General features: G+C 36.7%; 1 protein-coding gene across 7 annotated transcripts in view; it reads left to right on the top strand.

Annotated features, from left to right (window-relative positions):
* The window catches only part of ERCC6L2 (ERCC excision repair 6 like 2), a 169,386-nt gene that overhangs the window by 109,533 nt on the left and 37,373 nt on the right, over positions 1 to 22,480 (top strand). For all 7 annotated transcript variants that reach the window (XM_064361532.1, XM_012461937.2, XM_012461936.3 and 4 more), the window contains 4 exons: positions 2,631 to 2,730; positions 14,838 to 14,990; positions 19,055 to 19,135; positions 20,434 to 21,577. In XM_064361532.1, the coding sequence (XP_064217602.1) occupies positions 2,631 to 2,730; positions 14,838 to 14,990; positions 19,055 to 19,135; positions 20,434 to 21,577 (1,478 nt within the window). The remainder of the gene's footprint in view (positions 1 to 2,630; positions 2,731 to 14,837; positions 14,991 to 19,054; positions 19,136 to 20,433; positions 21,578 to 22,480) is intronic.

Here is a 22,480-nt window from a genome sequence, read left to right on the forward strand (position 1 = left end):
CTGTTTTTCCTCTAATATCAGCTACAAAGGATGGATACCTGTTTTTGCCAGAAAAGGACAAAGATGATTTCATGTTGTACCTAGAGTCATCAAATTCAGAGACAGAAAATAGAATGGTAGTTGCTAGTAGCTAGGGGCTGGGGAATGAGGAGTTATTGTTTAATGAGTAGAGAGTTTCAGTTTGGAAAGAGTCCATAACTATATAGATGTTATAGTTGCGTAACAGTGCAGATATACCTAATATGACTTAACTGTACACTTTAAAATGGTTAAATATTTTAGGTATATTTTGCCACAATAAGAGGAAATCAAGAGAAAAACTTGCTATTTAGAAATAATGAAATTACTCTGAATCAATATTTAAATTCTGATGCTAATTCCAATTTTTAAATTCATTTATTAAGAAAGACTGAAAGTAAAAAAAGGTATAATTTAGAAAACTAGCACAAAGTAAATAGAATTATGCATGTTATTACATTAAGATAAAAACTATACATTTTAACTCATTCATTGAAAAGAGTAGACATTTTTGAAAAGTCTAATCTGAGGGGAAAAGGCAAATATATAGAAACACTTAAGAAGCAGAAAGGCCATCTAACCAATAACTATTTATTTGTAATACTTAATATTTTGTGTACCATTTTGTTCAAATACATTTGGAAGAATAAGGACAAAGGAATAGCGGCTACACTTATTTATGGTAAGGTAGGAACTCTGATTTTTGGTGCTTTCCATGGATTGTCTCATTTAATAGTCAGAATATCCTTATGTGATAGGCACTATTGTGCTCATTTTACACATGAGAAAGCTGAGGCACAGTGCACTTAACTTGCTCAGGGTCACAGCCAGTAAGTGGCAGGGTCAGGATCTGAATCTATGTCGTCTTATTGCAAAGCTTACACTTTTAATCAGCCTCTCCTCACAGACAGATGTCAAGGAAATTGGTCAAAATGAAAACCACAGAAATATCTCCTCCCTTTTTTTGGTCTTAGGACATTTGCTATATTTTGTACTTTTTCATTAGGTCATTGAGACATACTGTCTTATTTATCCCAGTATTCCTCAAAGCACAATGTACTGTGCTTTGGTATTCACTGAAAGTTAGTTCACAATAAAACTGAATGGATAGCGTTCCTCTTCCTCTCCTTCTCTTTCCACTGACTCTGACAGCAGTAACTAAGAACAGAAATGAAGCTAATGACCTACCTATTGTATAACAGTTCCTCAACACTTGTCTGCACATGGTGAAAGACTCATCACTTACAAATCCTTGCTTTATGGACCAAGAAATGATGAAACATAGGTGCACAGTAACACTCGTCTAAAATTTTTGTCTGTAAAGATTAAAGGATATATATTCTTATCCTAATGGAATCTCTGCCATTCTCCAAACAACTGGCTTGAGCATACATCCAAAGGACATTTTCTTAGATCCGTTTCTGATTTTACTTAGAACCCAAACATATTGTAGGAGAGAAAGGGATGCTGAGCCCCTCCTCTGCCTCCAGGTTGCAGAATAGAAGTGAGAATGCAGTACCTTACCCATTGCGGTGCTGTGTCACAGGAGCTTCCATTTCCTGCTGGAGGTATGAGTAAGATTTGCAGGATCCAAGATGTCCTCTAATAAAAGTTCTTTGTGAGGAGGAATGGGTAAAGGAGGCAGAGAAAAAATCAAATACAACATTATGGGTGACGTTACAAGTTTGAAGATAAATTTCCCCCAAATTGTAACATTTTCAAGCATTTAGGCAGTATGGCCTTGCCTCAGTTCCCCTCAGCAACTGTAACAGGCATTCGGTGCTCATACAGAGAATACTATAAAGCATCCCATATGAGAGAAGCTGTGGGGAATGGACCCACAGTTAAACCACTATGATGAATCAGGTTAGAATTTTAATGAGCACTATGGTCTGTATGGAAACACCTTGGATGCCAGTCAACTGAGTGATTCAGTCAGATTTGCTGAATTGAAATCTCTACGGATACGACTGTAAACCAGCATTTCCATAGACTTTACAGTTGATTATTTTTTGCTAAGTGATTTTTTTTTTAACTTTTCAACAATTTTAGTAAAGTATAATTGACATGCAATAAACTGTGCATACTTCAAGTTACAATTGATAAGTTTTGGCTTATGTACCTGTGAAATCACCACAATTAACATAATAAACATACTCATTACCCCTGAATTTTCCTTCAGCCCCTTTGTGACCCACCCCTCCCATTCTTCCCCATCCCTTTATCTCCAAGTAACCACTAGTCTGCTTTGATTAGTTAGCATTTTGGGGAGTTTTATATAAATGAAATCTTTGGGGAATAATCTATAAGCTTAAAGCAGCCATAAAAGAAAAACCTGAATTTAGGAAAAGTTTTTAGACGGTGGAATGGTGATGTTTATAACAGAAATGAAGTTGTTATTTGTACGTTTTCTAGCATATTTTTCTCTAATTTTTTTAGACAAATTTGAATCTTTTAATTATTACTAAATATTACTAAATATTTAAACATAAAATGTTTCTCTTTAAATTAATTAAAATTTTGATAATTTTCCATTTTTATGTCCCAAAGCTACCTCTTGAACCCAAAGTTGTTTCACTTGATTTTTGTTTGTATTTTAAATCTTTTTACAGAGCATATAGAATTGGACAATGTAGAGATGTGAAAGTACTTAGGCTGATCTCCTTGGGAACTGTGGAGGAAATCATGTATTTACGACAGGTATACAAGCAGGTAAGTATGTTTCCCTTCTTCTGTTTCAGAGGTCAACATTTGTCTGTTTTCAAAAATTAAGAATAAATTTGTGTAAAATGAAAGTTTTAAATTTTACTATATCATATGGACTTTAATAAGATTATAAAAATACCCTTGAATACACTTCTATGAAACAGATTATTAGATACATTGAATTTTTGAGCTGAAAGTTTTCAGAGCAGTACCTCTTAAACTTTAGTGTACATGTGAATTACCTAGGGATCTTGTTAAAATACTGATTCTTATTTAGTAGGTCTGAGGTAGAGCCTATGATTTGGAATTTTTAACTAGCTCCCAAGAGTCCAAGTAAAACTGATCAGCAGCTCACAATTTGAGTAGTGAGGTCACAGCTCCCCAGACTACAGGCCAAGATGGAATAGTTTACTACAAATGGGCTACAGGTGCACTGAGACATTGGTCCCACAGCTTTCTGACAGCAAGAGGACCTAAGCCAGTGCATTAGTTCATTCTCATGCTGCCATAAAGAACTGCCCAAGACTAGGTAATTTATAAAGGAAAGAGGTTTGACTCACAGTTCCACATGGCTGGGGAGGCCTCCGGAAGCTTATGGTGGAAGGGGAAGTAAACATGCCCTTCTGTACGTGATGGCAGGAAGGACAAGTACTGAGTAAAAAGGGAAAGGCCACTTATAAAGCCATCAGATCTCGTGAGAACTCACTATCATGAGAACAACAGCATGGGTATAACCGCCCCCATGATTCAATTACCTCCCACCAGGTCCCTCCCACAACACATAGGGATTATGGGAACTGTAATTCAAGATGAGATTTGGTTAGGGACACAGCAAAACCGTATCAGCTAGCTTCCAGCCTTGAGTACCTCTTCTTTTTACACCAGGTAGATATTCATATGTTAACATTTTCTATATGTGCCCTGACATGAAGATTAGGGAGCACTACCTTAGCAATACATACTGTACATGATGAAACTGGGACCCCAGAGATGCCCCAATAAATAAAATTATAGGAACAGAACTTAAGTGTGCTAACTACTTTGCTGGTACTTTTAGTATTCGTCTAAAATTGCATTAATATGCTTGGCATATCAATTACTACTTTTATGCCTCTAAACAAACAATATTCATTTAGTTTACAACTGGATACTTGAGACAATCTGGAATAAGGTTCAAGTGTAATTGTAAATGTTGAATTTGAATTGCTTCCTATATGTTCAGTTGGCATCTATAGCAAACATCTGCCACATGTGTTGGTAGTTAACCTAAGAATGATCCAATCCTAAATTTATGCTGTTTTCTTCATTCTAAAAATAGAATTATACACAGCAGTTTTTGTTTAGTCTTAAAGCTTTTAGTTTTATAATATACTGTGCATCTTTTTTTTTTCTGGTTTGGCACAACTACTTGAAAATTATTTTTTTCTGACCTATTTAATTAACCTTGGGAAAAAGTGGGATGTTATTCATCTTTGGAGCTGTTCTTTTGAGTATTGTCTTAGATGTCTTACAAGTAAGAGTCTTTCCTCAATCATGTAGTAATTTTTTTCAGTCTATTACTATATACATTTTCTTTTTACCTATTCATCTGACTCTGAAATAAAATGTCTTGTTATAAAATAGATACTGTACAGTAGTATAGAATAAAACAGGCTTCAGAAGATGAGGTAATTTAAGAACTTTATATGGCACAAATAAGATGGCAGTCATGTAAGGAAGAGGCATTAAATATGGTTTAAAGATAGTTTGGAATTTAAACCAAGGGTACAAATGGCACACACCTTCTAGCCTCCCAGATTGACCTTCAGTCTTTTGAGTGGGGGAAATCCAAAAATGATGTTCTTAAAAAAAAAACTAAAACTGTTAGAAAGCAAGAAAATTGTAAGGAGTCCTAAAAGACAAAAGGAAGTTGGGATCAGGTTGAAGGAAAAAGCCAGGCTAAACTCAGTCAGAAGAAGACTTCTGAAAAGGTAGGTGCAGCCTCTGGATGTTCCAAGCTTAGAGTCAGCAGATACTAAAAAAGACAGGAACGTTGGTGTAAGGGTGGAGCCCTGTTTGTATCACTGATGGTATAACAAGACGGTTTAGCCCTTACAATCTTACCTTATTTGGACCAAATTACAGCCAGCAGAGGTGTCTACTGTCAACTGAGAATAATAAGTAGAAGTACCAGAAGCAAAGAAGCAAGACAGAGCTCCAAATTTTTCTAATCTTCAGAAGAAAGTCCCTCCTATTGCCCAGAAGACTAATTACTTGCACCCTCCACCTTATTTCAAATAAGCACAGCAGTAGACAGAGATAAGCATGTGAAATATTTAAAGGCAGATGAATAGCCTAGCCAAAAATAATTACCCAGCATTTTAGGAAAATAAACACTTTGAAAAAGGCATTATAGTAGGCTGAATACTGGCCCTCAAAAATAGAAATTTTGAATCCCTGAAAATTGTAAATGGTACTTTATATGGAAAAAGGATCTTTGCAGATGTAATTACATTACAAGTCTCGAGATTTGGAGATTATCTTGGATTATCCACAAGTGTCCTTACATGAAGGAGCCAGAGGATGATTTGGCACAGACGGAAGAGAAGACAGTGTAACCACAGAGGCATTGATTGGAGTGATGTGCCAGGAGCTAAGGAATGCTGGCAGCCACCACAAGCTGGAAGAGGCAAGAAGTAGATTCCTTCCTAGAGCCTGCAGAAGAAATGTGGTTCTGCCAACACCTTGGTTTCAGTTCAGTGATACTGATTTCAGATTTTTGGCTCCCAGAACTCTGAAAGGCTCAAATGATCCTCCCACCTCAGCATCTCGAGTAGCTGGAACTAGAGGTGCATGCCACCACACCCAGCTAATTTTTTATTTTTACTTTTGTAGAGACAGTTTCACTATGTCACCCAGGCTGGTTGAAACTGAATTGTTAATTCAGAACTCTTCCACAAAGACAGATTCTAGCCCAGATGACATCAGTGGTCAATTCTATCAAACACTTAATACTTTTGAAAACAGAGAAAGATGGAACACTTCCAGCTTACTTCACCAAGATAGAAGAATCCTGATACCAAAACTTGACAAAGATATTACAAGAAGAGAAAATGACAGATGAGTATCTCTCATGAATATAAATATGAATCTTGAACTAAGCATCTGTTTTGAGTCAATTGTGCCCTTTTCCCTCAAAAGATAGGTTGAAGTCCTAACCTCTGGTACATGTGAATGTGATTTTTTTTTAAATATATATTTTATCGCATTTTAGGTTTTGGGGTACATGTGAAGAACATGCAAGATTGTTGCATAGGTACATACATGGCAATGTGGTTTGCTGCCTTCCTCCCCATCACCTATATCTGGCATAATGTGATCTTATTTGTAAGTAGGGTCTTTGCAGATGATTTTAAGATGAGGTCACATTGAATGAGAATAGGCCCTAATCCATTGACTCATATCCTTATAAGAAGGGGGAAATCTGGTTACAGATGGACACAGAGGAAGAATGCCATGTGACAATGGAGGCAGAGATTGGAGTGATGCCACCACAAGCCAAAGAATGCCACAGATTGCCAGCAACTGCCAGAAACTACCAGAAGCTAGAAAGAGGCAAGGAAGGATTATTCCCTAGAATCTTCAGACAGAGCATGGCCCTATGGATACCTTGATTTCAGATTTAGCCTCCATAACTATGAGAAAATATATTTCTATTGTTTTAAGACATCCAATTTGTAGTACTTTGTTATCCCAGAATTGGGAAACTAGTATAGCCTCTAAGGGAAATACAGAGAATTGTAAATTTGACTGTATTTGTTTTTTGTTTGTGAGACTGAGTCTCACTCTTTTGCCCAGACTGGAGTGCAGTGGCGTGATCTTGGCTCACTGCAACCTCCGCCTCCCAGGTTCAAGTGATTTTCCTGCCTCAGCCTCCTGAATAGCTGGGACTATGGGTGCATGCCAATATGCACTGCTAATTTTTGTGTTTTTAGTAGAAACGGGTTTCACCATGGTGGCCAGGATGGTTTCGATCTCTTGACCTCCTGATCTGCCTGTCTTGGCCTCCCAACATGCTGGGATTACAGTCATAAGCCACCACGCCCTGCCAAATATGACTGTATTTTTGGATGAAACTTCTGTATGACAAAGGAACTGCAAACCAAAATCAAAGATAGACTAGGAACAAATGTTTGCAATATCTATGATGAAAGAGCAGCATCTGCAAAATATTAAGAACTTCCACTCTATTAGTCTGTTTTCATACTGCTGATAAAGACATACCAGAGGCTGAGTAGTTTATAAAGAAGAGGTTTAATGGACTCACAGTTCTGCATAGCTGGGGAGGCCTCCCAATGATGGCAGAAGGCAAAAGACATGGACGAAGTCAAAGAGAGAATGAAAATCAAACCAAAGGGGTTTTCCCCTTATGAAACCATCATATCTCATAAGACTTATATGCTACCACAAGAACAATATGGGGGGAACCACCTTCATGATTCAGTTATATCCCATTGGGTCCCTCCCACAACACTTGGGAATTATGAGAGCTGCAATTCAAGATGAGATTTGGGTGGAACACAGCCAAACCGTATCACCCACAAACGAATAAAAAGAATAATAGGCATTTCACTGAAGAAAAAAATGCAAGTGGTTAATACATATGTGAAAAGATCTTTTTAACGACACTCATAATCTAGAGAAAGAAAATACTGGTTTTTCAAAAGGATCAACAAAATAGACCACTAGCCAGATTAATAAAAAAGAAAAGAGAGAATAATCAAATAGATGCAATAAAAAACGATAAAGGGGATTTCACCACAGATTCCACAGGAATACGAACCAGCATCAGAGATTATTACAAACATCTCTATGCACATAAACTAGTAAACCTGGATCCACAGGAATACAAACCAACATCAGAGATTATTACAAACATCTCTATGCACATAAACTAGTAAACCTGGAAGAAATGGATAAATTCCTGGACACTTGCATCCTCCCAAGCTTAAACCAGGAAGAAGCCAAAACCCTGAATAGACCAATAACAAGGTCTGAAGTTGAGGCAGCAATTAAGAGCCTACCACCCAAATAAAAGCCCAGGTCCAGACGGGTTCACAGCCGAATTCTACCAGACATACAAAGAGGAGCTGGAACCATTCCTTCTGAAACTATTCCAAACAATCCAAAAAGAGGGAATCCTTCCCAAATCATTTTATGAGACCAACATCATCCTGATACCAAAACCTGGCAGAGACTCAACAAGAAAAGAAAACTTCAGGCCAATATCCATGATGAACATAGATGCAAAAATCTTCAATAAAATACTGGCAAACTGATTGCAACAGCACATCAAAAAGCTTATCCACCATGATCAAGTAGGCTTCATCCCGGGGATGCAAGGCTGGTTCAACATACTCAAGTCTATAAACGTAATTCACCACATAAACAGAACCAAAGACAAAAACCACATGACTATCTCAATTGACGCAGAGAAGGCCTTTGACAAAATTCAACAGCCCTTTATGCTAAAAACCCTCAATAAACTAGGTATTGATGGAACGTATCTGAAAATAATAAAAGCTATTTACGACAGACCAACAGCCAATATCATACTGAATAGGCAAAAACTGGAAGCATTCCCTTTGAAATCTGGCACTAGACAAGGATGCCCTCTCTCACCACCCCTATTCAATATAGTATTGGAAGTTCTAGCCAGAGTAATCAGGCAAGAAAAAGAAATAAAGGGTATTCAAATAGGAAAGGAGGAAGTCAAATTGTTTGCAGACAACATGGTTGTATATCTAGAAGACCCCATCGTCTCAGCCCAAAATCTCCTGAAACTGATAAGCAACTTCAGCAAAGTCTCAGGATACAAAATCAATGTGCAAAAATCACAAGCATTCCTATACACCAATAACAGACTTAAAGAGAGCCAAATCAAGAAAGAACTGCCATTCACAATTGCTACAAAGAGAATAAAATACCTAGGAATACAACTAACAAGGAACGTAAAGGACCTCTTCAAGGAGAACTACAAACCACTGCTCAACGAAATAAGAGAGGACACAAACAGATGGAGAAACATTCCATGTTCATGGTTAGGAAGAATCAATATTGTGAAAATGGCCATACTGCCCAAAGTAATTTACAGATTCAATGCTCTCCCCATCAAGCTACCAATGACCTTTTTCACAGAACTGGAAAAAACCACCTTAAACTTCATATGCAACCAAAAGAGAGCCCACATAGCCAAGTCAGTTCTAAGCAAAAAAAAAAAAAAAAAAAGTAGGAGGCATGACACTACTGGACTTCAAACTATACTACAAGGCTACAGTAATCAAAACAGCATGGTACTGGTACCAAAACAGAGATATAGACCAATGGAACAACAGAGGCTCAGAGCAACACCACACATCTACAACCATCCAATCTTTGACAAACCTGACAAAAACAAGCAATGGGGAAAGGAGTCCCTGTTTAATAAATGGTGTTGGGAAAACTGGGTAGCCATATGCAGAAAGCAGAAACTGGACCCCTTCCTGACACCTTACACTAACATTAACTCCAGATGGATTAAAGACTTAAATATAAGACCTAACACCATAAAAACCCTAGAAGAAAACCTAGGCAAAACCATTCGGGACATAGGCATAGGCAAGGACTCATGACCAAAACACCAAAAGCATTGGCAACAAAAGCCAAAATAGACAAATGAGACCTAATCAAACTCCACAGCTTCTGCACAGCAAAAGCAACAGTCATTAAAGTGAATCAGCAACCAACAGAATGGGAAAAAATTTTTGCAATCTACCCATCTGACAAAGGGCTGCTATCCAGAATCTACAAAGAACTAAAACAGATTTACAAGAAAAAAGCAAAAAAGCTCATTCAAAAGTGGGCAAAGGACATGAACAGACACTTTACAAAAGAAGACATACATGAGGCCAACAAACATATGAAAAATGTTCATCATCACTGGTCATTAGAGAAATGCAAATCAAAACTACATTGAGATACCACCTCATGCCAGTTAGAATGGTGATCATTAAAAAATCTGGAGACAACAGATGCTGGAGAGGATGTGAAGAAATAGGAACACTTTTGCACTGTTAGTGGGAGTGTAAATTAGTTCAACCATTGTGGAAGACAGTGTGGTGATTCCTCAAGGATCTAGACGTAGAAATTTCATTTGACCCAGCAATCCCATTACTGGGTATATATCCAAAAGATTATAAATCGTTCTACTATAAGGACACATGCACATGAATGTTCATTGCAGCACAGTTTACAATAGCAAAGACCTGGAACCAGCCCAAATGCCCATCGATGATAGACTGGACAGGGAAAATGTGGCACATATACACCATGGAATACTATGCAGCCATCAAAAACGATGAGTTTTTAGTTCATGTCCTTTGTGGGGACGTGGATGAACCTGGAAACCATCATTCTCTGCAAACTGACACAAGAACAGAAAATCAAACACCACATGTTCTCACTCATAGGTGGGTGTTGAACAATGAGAACACATGGACACAGAGCGGGGAGCATCACACACGGGGATCTGTAGGGGGGAAATAAGGGAGGGACAGCAGGGGGGTGGGGAGTTGGGGAGGGATAACATGGGGAGAAATGCCAGATATAGATGATGGGGAGGAAGGCAGCAAATGACACTGCCATGTGTGTACCTATGCAATAATCTTGCAAGTTCTTCACATGTACCCCAAAACCTAAAATGCAATAAAAAAATACTCTGCAAAAAAGCTTTTTAAAAAATTTTATTTTGAGGTGTTTTTGCGGGGTTGGGGAGATTGGTGGTGTTCTTTGTTGGTTGGGGCATTGGAGAGATGCTCGTATACTATTGTTGAGAGTATAGGTATTGTAGAGGCCCCATACTTAACTTGACAGAAATCCTGTCGCATATGCCCAGTGAAGGATGACAAGGGTTTTTATTTAGCATTGCTTGCATTTGTTTAAAAAACAAACAACCTAAATGTCCAACAGTAACAGAATGATAAATTCTGATACCTATATTACTTTGTGACAGTAAAATTAAATTGCAGTCAGATCAAATGTACTGATGTGGCAAGATGTCTTAGACATTTTTAAGTGAGTCCAAAAAGCAATTTACAGAACAATATATACAGTGTTTTAATGTGCTTACACATAAAACTATTTCTGTGTGATAGACTGTCCCTGATTTATGACATGGTTCAACTTCATATTTTTTCAGTTTTATGATGGTGCTAAAGTGATAACCCATTTGTGTATGAAGTATGCTCCTCTATTTACAATGGGGCCACATCCAGATAAGCCTATCCTAACTCCAAAACTCACTTTAGACCTAATGGTATTTTTGACTTACAGTGGTTTATTTAGAGATAACCCCATCATAAATTAAGGAGCATCTGTATGTATAAATAGCTTTGACTTCATTGAAAGATGTCTAGAAGGATACACCTAAACATTACAGCACTGGTTAGACTAGTAAGGAGTGACCTGTATTGTTCGTTCATCAGGGGCTTTTATTTTGATATCTTTTGTTGCATTTGTTGTAATAACGTGTTCAAGATATTTTATACATTTTAAAAATATAAACACTTATACAGCAGCTGTGCTCCTTCAGGTTTGGAACATTTAAGCAATCTAAAGTTTGGCATTCAGAAATTCATCTCTTATGTCAGGGGTGTGTGTGTGTGTGTGTGTGTGTGTGTGTGTGTGTGTGTGTGTGTAAATTTTATTTATAAGTATTTGCAGAAGAATGACAAGAACAGCACAAAGAACCCCTAGTTAGCTTCACTCAAATTCTCTGTTTACTGACATTTTACACACTTGCTTTCTCTTTCTCTCAGCCATTATCTTTATTCTTTTTCTGAGCCATTTAAGACATCTCACCAGTGTGTATTTCCCCAAAGAAGCAACACTCTCCTACCAACACTCTAAATTTTCCAGTGTGTATTTCCCCAAAAGAAGTACACTCTCCTACTTAATATATACGTTAAAAAGTTTTATGCATTCTAAACACTCAGTTGTATATACTGTTCTGCAACTGACTTTCCCCGCCCCCCACGCTCCTCTCCAAAATGCAGTTATTCACATCAAGAAATTAACATTGATAAAACATGATGCTATAATCCACAGGACCCATTCAATTTCCCCACCTCTTCTAGCAATGTCTCTTTTTCCTTTCTGGTCCAGGATTTAATCAAGGATCATGGCTCCATTTGCTTGTGTCTCCAGTTTTCTTCATCCTGGAGTAATTACCCAGGCGTTCTTTGTCTTTCAAGACCTTGACAATTTTAAAGAATAAGGCCTTTCTTTGTGTAGGATGTCCTTCAGTCTAGGTCCATTTGATGTTTCCTCATGTCCGGACTCAGGCCAAGCAGTATTGGCACAAATGTTACAGGCACGATGCTGTGCTCTTTTCATTGCATCAGTCAGAAAGCACATGAGAGTGACCTGCTTTACTATTCCTCACGTTAACCTTGATCACAGGTCAAGCTGAGTTTGAGTTGTGTCAGCTGAGTTTCTCCACTGCAAAGTTACTGTTTTTTTCTTTGTAATTGATAAGTAGTTTATGGGGAGATCCTCTGAGACTGCCAGTTCCTCATTCCATTCCTCATCAAACCAGCACGCATCAGCCTTAGCGTTCATTTGTGATTTCTGTCTGAATCAGCTACCACTATAATGGTTGTCAGGTGGTGATTTTTCTATTTCCATTATTCTTCTTGATTATTCTTTGGCACTCTACCATTAATGAGCTTTCCCTTCTATTTATTTAATCTGTGTGGTCTCATGGCTTCCTATTTTAGTAACAGATTACAACCCATTGAATATCACTATTTACTTTGATGTTGATATTGTCTCATATTTGACTAGTGGGAACACATTAGTATGGTTTCTGTGCCATTTCTGCTTGCTCTGATCATTCTTTTTGCACTTCTTTACTGTGGTAGGCTGAATAATAGTCTCCAAAGATGTTGACTTCCTAATCCCCAAGCCACCCAGGTTATCCAGATGGGCCAGTGTAGTTATAAGGATTTTTAAAATAAGGGTCAGATGTGCACATCATCTCTGCTTTCTCTGACCCTACTACCTAATAACCCATGGTAAAGAAGCAAAGGGTCAGAGAGAAAAATACGAAGATGCCATACCACTGGGCTTGAGGATGGAAGAACGGTCATGAACTTGTTAACATAAATGTTCTTTGTTTATTTTGTCTGTTGTTAGGATGAGATCCAGGCATTTTTCTTTTTTGTATGGATTTTTCTTAAGCTACAAACTAAGTTACATTTTCTAATTACTAATTTTTTCCCTACCCTCTTGAATTCCAACATGTTTCTTTTAATAGCCTACAGATGGAAACACCTGATTTCCACTTTTACTGGAGCCACTTTGGAAAACAAATAAGTACAAAATAATGTGCTTTTTATAAATTTTGTGATAAAACTTTGCTAGGAAGCTTATAAAGACTCAAATTAAGGCTACAAATTACCTTGGTGATTATAGTTAGAGTTCCTGCAGTCTGACAATTTGAGTGTTTAAGGTAGTTTTAATAGCAAGGGTAAAATAGGTATCTGGGACTTGTATCAATTGTTACTGTAATTCTGTACTCCCAGGGTTACAGCCCATGTTTCTGGAACATTGGTATCAAACTGATCAAGTTGGTATGTTGATCCGTAAGTTCTTTAAAACTTCTTTTATATACCAGAAGGTGCCAAGGGTTTTAAGAGGGGCATTTTGAAAGTGAGAGGTTAGTTAATAGTAAATAGTAATTAGTAAATTTTAGATTCAGCCAAACCAAGGTACACATTCTAGGAGTGATACTTCTTAGCTGGCAGCTGTGAGCAAGTCCCTTAATTTCTCTAAACTTGTTACTTTATTTTTAAAATAGAAAAATTTTAGTTCTTTTATTTCTAAAATAGAGATGATAAAAGGTTGTAAGGATAAAATGAGAGTTTGTAAATAAAATGCTATTCATGTAATAAATGTTCAATAAATGGCAGCTGTTAGAGTTACTTATTACAGTGCAAATGAACTCTGATGATAATCTCAATAGTTTAGCATTTCTCTCTGTTTTTGAGACGGAGTCTTGCTCTGTCAACCAGGCTGGAGTGCAGTGGCACCATCTCAGCTTACTTGCAGACTCTACCTCCCAGGCTCAAGCGATTCTCCTGCCTCAGCCTCTCAAGTAGCTGGAATTACAGGTGCCCACCACCTGGCCCAGCTAATTTTTATATTTTTAGTAGAGAAGGGGTTTCACCATGTTGGCCAGGTTGGTCTCTAACTCCCGACATTAGGTGATCTGCCCACCTCCACCTCCACCTCCCAAAGTGCTGAGATTGTAGGGGTGAGCCATTATGCCTGGCCCTTAAGCATCATTTCTCCTTAAGCATGTAATTCTTCCATGAATAGACTGAAGTTATTTTCCATTCTGTACGTTCTTTGTTTCTTTCAAGAAATTTTAAAGTACACTTGGGGTTAATCAGATTGTATTTTAATTTTACATATTTATATTACATTTTGTAAAATATTCAGCAAATAGAGAGTGCATATTAATGTTAATACTGAAATGGTGTTTTTAAATGTTCCACGTCAGTGTTCTTTCTATATTCAAAATTATTTCAAAGATACATTGTTTCTTAAAGCAGTGATAGCATTTTTGCTGTTAGTATGCAATGTAGTCAAGCCACAATTAGTTTTGACACCAAGGTGGTTATCATATCATTACGTTAGATTGTAATTTGATTTTAGTGATATAGTAATTACTTCTGCAAGTTTTAGTAGTTCTTGTAATAAGAGTTTAAAAAGGAGAAAAGTATATTCAAATGTATGCTTTTATTATTAAACATTTATGTCAGGTGGATATTCCATAGAGATGTAATCTTGACTCAGTTGTTAGAAAATAGATAAAATAGGAAATATAAGATCTCTGCTTCAATAAGACTGGCCGGATTATGATTATTTCACCATAATGGCAACATCTGCCAGGGAAATTAAAACAAAATTTCCTCCCTAAGGAGATTCTGCCTGCTCCAGCTAAAGCTGTGTATATACAGGGAATGCCAGGAAATTCTGACATATTGTTGGAGCAAATGCTTCAAAAATATCTTGTGTTTTTTCTGTTTTAGCAACTTCACTGTGTGGTGGTTGGAAGTGAAAATGCCAAAAGATATTTTGAAGCAGTTCAAGGATCAAAAGAGCATCAAGGAGAGCTTTTTGGGATCCATAACCTCTTCAAACTAAGGTCCCAAGGGTCTTGTCTTACAAGGGACATCCTGGAGGTGTGAACTTCTTCTCTGACCTTTTCAATAACATTTTAAATATAGTTTTTCTTCCTCAGGAAACTTGAAATACAATTGCTGTTGCCTTTTCAGAGAAATTTCTGGTTTTCTTTATCAAAAATGCCTTGGAATTTCTACTTGTAGAGAATAAGAAATGAATTATTGTATCTCTAAACTAAGGATTTCCTTAGAGTAATTATAAATAATATACACACACAAACACATATACTAGGTAGTATATACTGCAAGGGCATTTTAAGATGGGCAGAGAGAAGTTTATTGTTTTGAAAACAGCTGATGAAGTCAAGAACTAAAAAAAGGTTTTCCTAAATAAACAAAACATAAAATGTGTTTTGATTAAAAGTTACCAAATACTCCCTGAGATGTACTCTCATGTTTCATGGAGATTTTTGTTTTCTGTTCCCAATAAAAATTCCACACCAATATTTTAAACTCTCCCCGTTGTGTTCATCCTCAGCATACAGATGTTTCTTATTCTGGAAACAAAAGATTTTATATCCTTTTTTAAAAAGGTTTTTAAGTTCTTTTATATGCCAACATACTAAGGGTATTAACCTATTTTCTAATTGGTATTCATATAGGTATCATAAAATACTGGAATATCATCTTTTTCAACCTCCTCATGGTATAGATGAGGAAACTGAGTCTTAGAGAACTTCAGGATATTTTCCTTGACTTCCAGGACTTTGTAGTAAAATCTTTTTTTTTTTTTTTTTTTTTGGAGTTTTGCTCTTGTTACCCAGGCTGGAGTGCAATGGCGTGATCTCCGCTCACCGCAACCTCCGCCTCCTGGGTTCAAGCAATTCTCCTGCCTCAGCCTCCTGAGTAGCTGGGATTACAGGCACGCACCACTGTGCCCAGCTAATTTTTTGTATTTTTAGTAGAGACGGGGTTTCACCATGTTGACCAGGATGGTCTCGATCTCTTGACCTCGTGATCCACCCACCTTGGCCTCCCAAAGTGCTGGGATTACAGACGTGAGCCACCGCGCCCGGCCCTGTAGTAAAATCTTAATGTACTTCATTTATTCAGTAAGTACCATAAAGACAGTTTAAGGAACAATTGGTTCCTGTCCTTGAAGAACTTAAACCATCTTGACGGGAGGTAGAAGAGAACGTTTACATAATAACCATGTAATGTCAGGAATCGAATGCTAAACAAGTCCAGCAGTAAACCATGGATGGACGAGGGAGAAGAAGGTGTATATTATTTGAATCCTATAAATATTATTACTATTATACAATTTCTGGTGTGTACTGCTGAGTTTCTCTTTTATAGTAACTACATTTGATTCTGAATTGAGTGGCCCATTTGGAGTCCTACGTTTTGTATTTTTCCCCCTTGCTTTTAAATATGCTGTTTCTTTCATGAATTTGTTCTTTTCAGTTCCTCTTTTCATATCAATAGCTTTGTTTGCCCTCTAGCTCCCACACCCAGCTGTCATCTCCATCTAAAGTACTACTTGACATACCTATATTCATGTTAAAATCATTGTCTATAAAAATATTAGCATTACATTATCCTGTTTTCTGTCATATATGACATAGTTATCTGTTTTGTCAGAATAACCACCTATTCCTTTGTTAAACAAGTGTTCTATAAGATGTATCAGGATGACAAGTTATTATGTAGAGAAAGTTCTCTTATTCATTGTGCCACTGTACACCAGCCTGGGTAACAGAGCAAGACTCAGTCTCACACACACAAAAAAATGTCCTCTTGTTCACTGGTCATTCTAAGAATATCTTGTTTCACCTTCAGAAGTGTTTATTAATGACAGGACCATCCGTGTCTTACATTTTCTTTTTAAAAAATATCTAAGTTCTTCAATGTACCAGAACACTAAGGATATTAACCTATTTTCTAATTGATATTAATAAAGGGTGACAAGGCCATTCATGTCCTGCATTTGTCTTGCTAGGCATATCATTAGCACTTGATTATTAAGTTAAATTTTGAATTAAAATTGCTCATTTGTCATCAATCAGAATGTAAAATTATTCAGGGTTGGTTAGATTCATGCTTCTTTGGGCCAAAAAGTGATTCTAAACATTATTATTCCAAGCCCCATATAATGGGAGCACATACCATAAAGTAAAAGAAGTATTTCACTTCATATGAGACATTTTTAATTTTTAAAGGTTGTATAAAATCTCTTTTAAAATGTTTTAAGGTGTAAAAATTTGAATTTTTATACTTTTAATCTTATGATTTCTGGGCAATTTCATTCTATTTTACATTGACTTTCCATTATCTATATTATAGTTTCTCTTCAAAGATAGATATTGAGAGTTCATTTTACAAGTATTTATTGAGCATCTGTGAAATGTCAGGTACTGTTCATAGAGCTGTGCTTACATAAAAGAACAAAATAGACAAAACAATCCTGTCTACCAGAAGTCTACATTCTATGTGGGGAGACAAATGATAAACGGAATAAATAAGTGAAATACAGAGTATATTATGATAGGTTCTGAGGAACTGTCAAGGAAGGAGCATTTTTAGATGGGATATCCAAGGAAGCCCTCACTCTGAAGGCTGCATATGAATATTCAAAGAGGTGAGGGAGGAAGGTGTGTTTTTGACAGGGGAAACAAATGCAGAGGTCCTAAGGGAGGGAGCATGCCCCATGTGATATCACAATTTCAGGGAGGCCATAGTGGTTGCGGTAGAGTACGCAAGAGAGCAAAAGATGGGGCAAGAGAGATGACGGAGAGCCAGGCCATGCAAGAACTTTGACTTTTACTTGAGTGAGACAAAAAGCAATTAGAGAGTTCTGAACAGAAAGTTGACATAGTCTGATTTATATTAGCTTGACTTACTATTGAAAACTAGACAATAGAAGTACAAGGACAGAAGCAAGAAGCCAATTAGGAGGGTACTGCAGTAATCCAGCTGAGAGATGATGGTGGCTTGAGCCAGGGTGACAGTGGTGGGTGGCGTGAGAAGTGGCTGGATGCTGTATATATTATCCAGGTGGCACTGACAGGATTTGTTGGTGGGTCACATATAGGGTATGAGAAAAAGAGACGAGTTAAGGATAGCTCCAAGGTGTTTGGCCTGAGCAGCTTAAAACTGGAGTAGCCATTTATCTATTATAAAAGAGTTTCAACAGCTTTAAGATTTCTAGTACTGTCACTTTCACCTGTTGTAGCCATTTAGCTTCTGTTAGGGAGATAAATGGTAGCCTGGGGATGAGGCTTCCCATCCCATTGCTGTAATAGCCTCGAGGAATGGGGAATAAAGGACTTGTAGTAATTCAGAAACTGTTTATCATTCCCTAGAGTTCCATAGAGGAGATTCTCCCTCATTGCCCTGGATACCAGGTGGCTGGAACCATGCCATTAGTATGTCTGTGTATTCCTAAGTTGGGCATTTGTAACTCTGATGATGATAGTATTATTTCTCCTTGCTCTGTCAACAAATACAGCCTTTAAAAAATTGATTTCCTTTTCAGGAGAATTTAATATTCTAGAATCTAGACCATTAGAACTTCTGCTAAACGATACATCAGAAGCTTTAAAGTGCAAATACTTTCCCAAAAGATGTAGCAAACCTGTTATATAACTAAAATATTGTTTTTAATTTCATATTAGATGGACCTTTTCATTTTGATGTCTACTACACCTAAGGGGTATTTTGAAATGAATATGAACAAGAAATATAGTAACAATGTAGACTAGGATATCAAGTTTCCAATATTCAACATTGTGGTATTTGAAATGTTAATATGTCCTTACCATAATTATTATATGGGAATGGTTGTTATGGATATTATACTGGGTAAATATATAACATTTCTTCACTCTCCCTCTCCCCATTAGTACTTTTAATGAAGTTGGCTGGAAAGTATTTTCTGTATCTGAAAAAGTAAACTTTAAGAATTAAGAGTATTTTAAATTGTTACATAAACCTTTATATATGATTAGCAAGTTGAAAAATAACATTAAGAATGCTGTAGCATGCATTGCTATTGTTTGTCTGGTTGTGCTGCCCTCTGTGTTGCATAGCTATTTGCTTTCTTTCTTACTGACATTTTGTAGAGAGAAGGCCAAGTGGAAGCAGGGATCATGACAGCCACAACATGGTTGAAAGAGGGACCTCCGGCACACAAACTAGAAATGGTAAGTTAATATTTGAATCTGAAGCCTGCAACACCTAGAAAACATGTACTGTGACAGTTTTGTTTCTTTTCCTTTTTCCTTCACTTTTCAACCTGTGAGAAAAAAAAAATTAAGAGTCAAGGACACAAAGTCAGAGGACTATGGCTAAAATTAGTAATTTAGGCTGATTTAACATTCGTATCATAAGAACAAATTCAGGAGCAGTTCAGGCATTTACAGCTGAACTGAATTTTAACTACACCACACTGAAAATACAGTACCACCTAGGTAAGTAACCCATCCCAAATAAACAATTTTTAACTAAATGGTTAAGTTAAATGGAAAAATCACCATCAATGTGTATTTAAAATTATTAAACCCAAATATCAAAATTGGTCTCAAATTCAAAGTGGATATTTTATTTGATTTGATTCCTTAATTTTGTGATCTTTATAGTAGTTTACCATCTCATGTACCACAAAATCTTTATTGTCATTATAAGGCCATCTTAAAGGTAAAAAAATATGTGTGGAAGGTTTTTTTGTTAATGTTGCTGGTTTTTTCTTATTTACTTGTAGAGTATTAACTATCAATTTATACCAGCCCAATGACTTTAAATTTGGGGTGAAATTTTTATAAATTTAGAGAAATACACAAATAACAAATATTGGCAAAAGTATTACCAGATGATACTTTCCCACAATCTTTTACTAGTAGAGCCTCAGTTTTAGAAAACTGTAAGATATATTTTACTCTGATTATTGTGAAAAAATTACATATTGAATTTAAATTGTAGCAAATCTTATTTCAAGATTCTTTATTTCTGGTGATCAAGATCCTATTGGCCTTTTAAATCAATTAGAACAATTTTCCAGTTATCGATTCTTTTTACCTTGTTAACTCCTGTAATCTATCTTACTCTTAAAGCATGATTGGAAGTATATGCTAAACTACAGTAAACTCCAGTAATTCTTAAGCAGCACGTTGTGTGCTTTTCACTTTTGAGGCCAGAATTATGTGTCCTTGCATCTTAGAAGCCAAACACTTCACTTTATGTTTTTCTTCAAAATACTTTGATTATATGGTATTCTAGTTTAAACTTTTATTTATTTTGGAACAATATTCAACATGGAAAGAGAAGACTATACTAGACTATGATATTAAACACTTTACATTTATTTATTAAATGTTGTACTTTTAGAAAATACTAAGTGATATACTTGTACCTAAATTACCTGCCCAAAGTTGATTGCTTTTCAGTTGATTCCTTACTATTATCTTGAGGTTTTCTGATATTTTTATCATTGCTTCTTCTATAGCCTACAGAGCCTGACTGTCAGGAACGCAGAGGTCCAGAACAAGCTGCAGAGCCACTGGCAAAGGAAGCGTGTGATTTCTGCAGCGACTTCAGTGATGAAGATCCAGTGGGAGCTGCAGGAGTACAGACTGCCAAAAACAAAGCACCCAATTCAAGTAAAGCTTCCACCTCTCCAGGACAGCTTACTTTACTCCAGTGTGGTTTCTCGAAATTGTTTGAGACAAAATGTAAAGCAGTTGAGGATAGTGATGGAAATACTTCTGATGATGAAAGTTCTGATGAGCAACCCATATGCCTTTCAACAGAAGCCACAGTTGCTGATTGTGAGAAAAATCAGGACTCTCTTGGTACTTCAAAACATCAGAAATTAGATAACATCCTAAATCCCAAAGAAAAGTATATTTTTTATAAAAATGAGAAGATTTTAGAACAGAATATTTCTTCTAAGTCCAATGATGAGAAAAAATTTAAAAATACAGATAAACATTGCATTTTACAGAATGTCTCAGAATCAGAAGATAGTGATGTCATCTGTCCTACACAATATACAACTGAGAGATTCCCCGACAATAGTATAAGGTTTAAGCCACCCTTGGAGGGATCTGAGGATTCTGAAACGGAGCACTCTGTAAAAACAAATGATGATGATGGTCGAAAGACTGATGACAGAAGAGATGGAATAATTTCAAAAAAGTTAAGTTCTGAGAACACAACCCTGAAATCTATTGTGAAAAGAAAAGTCACTAGTGATATCAGTGATGAATCTGATGACATTGAGATTTCTTCCAAGTCAAGAGTAAGAAAGAGAGTTACTGGTTCATCGAGGTTTAAGAGAAGAAAGGAAACCAGGAAAGAACTTCACGGTTTTCCTAAAACAAACCGAGTATGTGCAACAGATGAGGATCATAACTCTCAATTTATTGATGATTATTCATCCTCAGATGAGAGTTTATCCGTCAGCCACTTCAGTTTCTCTAAACAGAGCCACAGACCAAGAACTATAAAAGATAGAACCAGTTTTTCTTCAAAATTCCCTAGCCAAAATAAGAAAAATAGCACTTTGATGCCAAGAAAACCAATGAAATGTTCAAATGAGAAAGTTGTCAATCAACAGCAGTCATATGAATCAATGGATAAATTTTTAGGTAACCAAAGATGCATTATGAAAACTTTTAAAAATATGTTTTGTTTTATCAAATAGTTCTGTGAGAAACTTTGAATCAAGATGCTGGATTGAGACATAAATAAGGAAGGGCTGGGTAGCAGGATAAATGGGAGACCACATACAGGTCAAGATAGAGAATGTTGCCATCTACCCAAGGACCCCCTCCATGTGCCTGTCCAAATCACAGCTCCTCTGCCCCCATAGATACCAATTATTCTAGCTTCTATAGTAATTACTTATTTACATTTATATGGTTATATCACCAAATGTTCATATGTAGGTGAATTAGTTCATTTTCACGCTCCTGATAAAGACAAACTTGAGACTGGGAAGAAAAAAGGGTGTAATAGATTCACAGTTCCACATGGCTGGGGAGGCCTCACAGTCATGGCAGAAGGCAAGGAGCAAGTCACGTCTTACCTGGATGGTGGCAGGCAAAGAGAGAGAGCTTGTGCAGGGGAACTCCTCTTTATAAAACCATCAGATCTCATGAGACTTACTATCATGAGAACAACATGGGAAAGATTCAGTTACCTCCCACCAGGTTCCTCCCATGACGTGGGGATTTGGGAGTTAAATTCAAGATGAGTTTTGGGTGGAGACACAACAAAACCATATCACTAGGTATTATGGTTTAGTCTCATTCATTTTTTAAAATGTTATATAGTGTCTTCTAATCTACAGGAATCCTCATCCCTTTCATTGCTTTACCACGTAAGTGTGGAAGTACCTGGACCAGCTCTAGAAGTTTCCCTCAGTTTTCATTTTGCTAATTGTATCCTCTGCATGCATTTAAACATGCTCCTCTGTCCTCTATTACCTGCGAAAGAGCAGTTGGTTCCTGAGACTGGATCAACATTTAGAGTTTGTTTTTGCCTATGCT

This window comes from Aotus nancymaae, unplaced genomic scaffold (genome assembly GCF_030222135.1).
Source record: "Aotus nancymaae isolate 86718 unplaced genomic scaffold, 86718_ANA_hifiasm-v0.15.2.pri h1tg000041l, whole genome shotgun sequence".
Taxonomy (NCBI): domain Eukaryota; kingdom Metazoa; phylum Chordata; class Mammalia; order Primates; family Aotidae; genus Aotus; species Aotus nancymaae.